Source organism: Macrotis lagotis, chromosome X, assembly GCF_037893015.1.
Source record: "Macrotis lagotis isolate mMagLag1 chromosome X, bilby.v1.9.chrom.fasta, whole genome shotgun sequence".
In the NCBI taxonomy this organism is placed as follows: Eukaryota; Metazoa; Chordata; class Mammalia; order Peramelemorphia; family Peramelidae; genus Macrotis; species Macrotis lagotis.
In genome coordinates, this window is record NC_133666.1 from 350,011,479 (window position 1) to 350,014,108 (window position 2,630).

At 32.2% G+C, this 2,630-nt stretch overlaps 1 protein-coding gene across 1 annotated transcript; it reads right to left on the reverse strand.

Moving 5' to 3' along the window:
• Positions 1 to 1,399: 1,399 nt before the first annotated feature.
• Positions 1,400 to 1,837, reverse strand: LOC141501588 (mitochondrial import receptor subunit TOM20 homolog). Its single transcript, XM_074205695.1, has one exon. It carries the CDS (start codon positions 1,835 to 1,837, stop codon positions 1,400 to 1,402), a length of 438 nt encoding a protein of 145 aa, XP_074061796.1.
• Positions 1,838 to 2,630: the final 793 nt, after the last annotated feature.

Consider the following 2,630-nt stretch of genomic DNA (forward strand, 5'->3'; position numbering starts at 1 on the left):
TATAATCATTTAATGGTATTGCACCTCGTCCAATACTATTTCTTAGCCAATACCAGATAATTTTGATTATTGATGCTTTAATAGCATAAATTTTAGATCTGGAAAGGTGAAGCCTCCTTCTTTTGCACTTTTTTTTCATTGAACCCTGGAAATTCTTGACTTTATTTCTCCATATGTATTTACTTAAAACTATTGTTAACTGATTAAAGTAATTATTTGTAATTTTGAAAGGTAGGGCACTAAACAACTAGCTTAGTTTTGGTAGCATTGTCATTTTTATTATATTAGCTTGACTATCCATGAATAGTTGATGTTTGTACAGTTGTTTAAATCTGATTTTATTTATTCATCCATTTCACTTCGCAAAAAAGAATATGCAAGTTTTGAAATTTTTTTCAAAAATTCTTGCGTCTGCCTTGGCAGGTAGACACCCAGGTATTTTATATTCTTTCTAGCTCTTTGTGCTGTATCTTGCTAGTCATATATAGAATTGTTGAAGATTTATGGGGGTTTATTTTGCTAAAGTTTCTAATTATTTCTAGTAGTTTTTTAGATGATTTTTTGGGATTCTCTAGGTATACTATCATGCCATCTGCAAAGACTGAAAGTGTTGTATCTTCCTTCCCAATTCTAATTTCTTCAATTTCTTTTTCTTATTGCTGAAGCTAACATTTCTAATATAATTTTGAATAGTAGTGGTGATAATAGGCATCCTTGTTTCACCCCTGATCTTTTTGGGAAGCCTCTAGCCTATCCCCATTGCATATAATGCTTGTTGATGGTTTCAGATAGATATTGCCTATTATTTTAAGTAACAGTCGATTTATTACTATACTATCTAGTGTTTTTTAGTAGGAATGGGTGCTGCATTTTGTCAGACTTTTTTTTAGCATCTATTGATATAATCATATAATTTCTGATATGTTTGATATTGATATAATTAATTATACTAACAGTTTTCCTAATATCGATATAATCCTCCAATCCTGGTTTAAATCCTATTTGATCAAAATGTATTTATTGTCTTAGTGATAACTTGTTGTAATCATTTTATTAACATTTTATTTAAGATTTTTGCATCTATATTCATCAGAGAGATATATCTAAAATTTTCTTTCTCTCTTTTAACGCTTACTGGTTTAGGTATCAGCACAGCACCATATTAGTGTCATAGAAAATGTTAGGCAGAGTTCTATTTTCATTCATTTTCCCAAAGAGTTTATATAGTATTGAAACTAATTGTTCTTAAAAGTTTGATAGAATACACTTGAGAGTCCATCTAACCCTGGAGATTTTTCCCTAGGGAGTTCAATAATGACTTGTTCAATTTCTTTTTCTTTTGTTTTCTTTTTTTTTATTTAAAAATTTTTTTTAAGATTTTATTACTTTGACATGTTTCTTATTCCACATCATCTTTGGCCAAACTCTGTACATTCACAATTCTCTGTCTAATCGTTGGCATCTTATTTAGAAGTATCTGAAACACTGGTGTTGGAAGAGTTTGCTGTAAAACTTGCAACAACTGCTGTGGCTGCCCACAGACAGCAATGGCATTTGTCAAGTGATCAACAACTTTGTCATATTCACCTTGGGCTAGTAATTCCTCACCAAGTTGTATTTCTTCAAGAAAGAATTTCTGAACAGCTTCTGCATCTTTAAGGTCAGGTAACTTGGAAAGTCCAGCTCTCTCTTTAGCAACCTTCTGTTTTTTTCTTCGCTCTTGGAGCCTGTTCTTGAAGTTGGGGTCGCTTCGCCTCTTGTGGTCGAAGTAGATACAGTAGCCGATGAAGAGGGCCCCGCACACGCCGGCAGCGATGGTGCCACTCCGGCTCACCATGTTCCTGGCGGCTACGGCCACGGACTCGGCGGGGATGGGCTGATGCTCCGGTCGAGGGCAGAGCCAGCGAGAGCAATTTCTTTTTCTAAGATAGAGTAATTTAGGTTTTTAATTTCCTGTTCATGTAATTTGATCATCTTATATTTTTGAAAATATTCATATATTTCACTTTGCCAAATTTTTTGGCATAGAGTTGGGCAAAATAATTCTAAATTATTAAATTCCCTCCTCATTGGTGGTGAGTTCACCTTTTTCATTTATGATACTAGCTATTTGGTTTTCTTCTTTCCTTTTTCAATCAAATTGACCAGAGTTTTATAAATTTTGTTGTTGTTATCCCAAAACCAGCACTTCATTTTATTTATTAGTTCAATAGTTTTCTTGTGTTTGATTTTATTAATTTCCCTTTTAATTGTTAGAATTTCTAATTTGGTATTTAATTTTGGGCGGGGTTAATTGTTCTTTCTCTAATTTTTTAGTTGCAAATTTAGTTTATTGATTTCCTCTTTCTCTAATTTATTCACAAAAGCATTTAAAGGTATAATATATCCCCTGACAGACACCTTGAGTGTATCCCATAGGTTTTGGTATATTGTTTCATTATTACCTTTATCTAGGATGAAATAATTAATTCTTTCTATAATTTGTAGCTTGATCCACTCTTTCTTTAAAATGAGGCTATTTAGATTCCAATTAGTTCTGGGTCTATAAATCCCTGATCTAATATTACATATGATTTTTATTACATTATGATCTAAGAAAGATGTATTTACTATTTCTCCCTTTCTGCAAT

Excerpts from the sequence above, each read along its gene's own strand:
- LOC141501588 (XM_074205695.1), bottom strand. The coding sequence starts at position 1,837 with ATGGTGAGCCGGAGTGGCACCATCGCTGCCGGCGTGTGCGGGGCCCTC.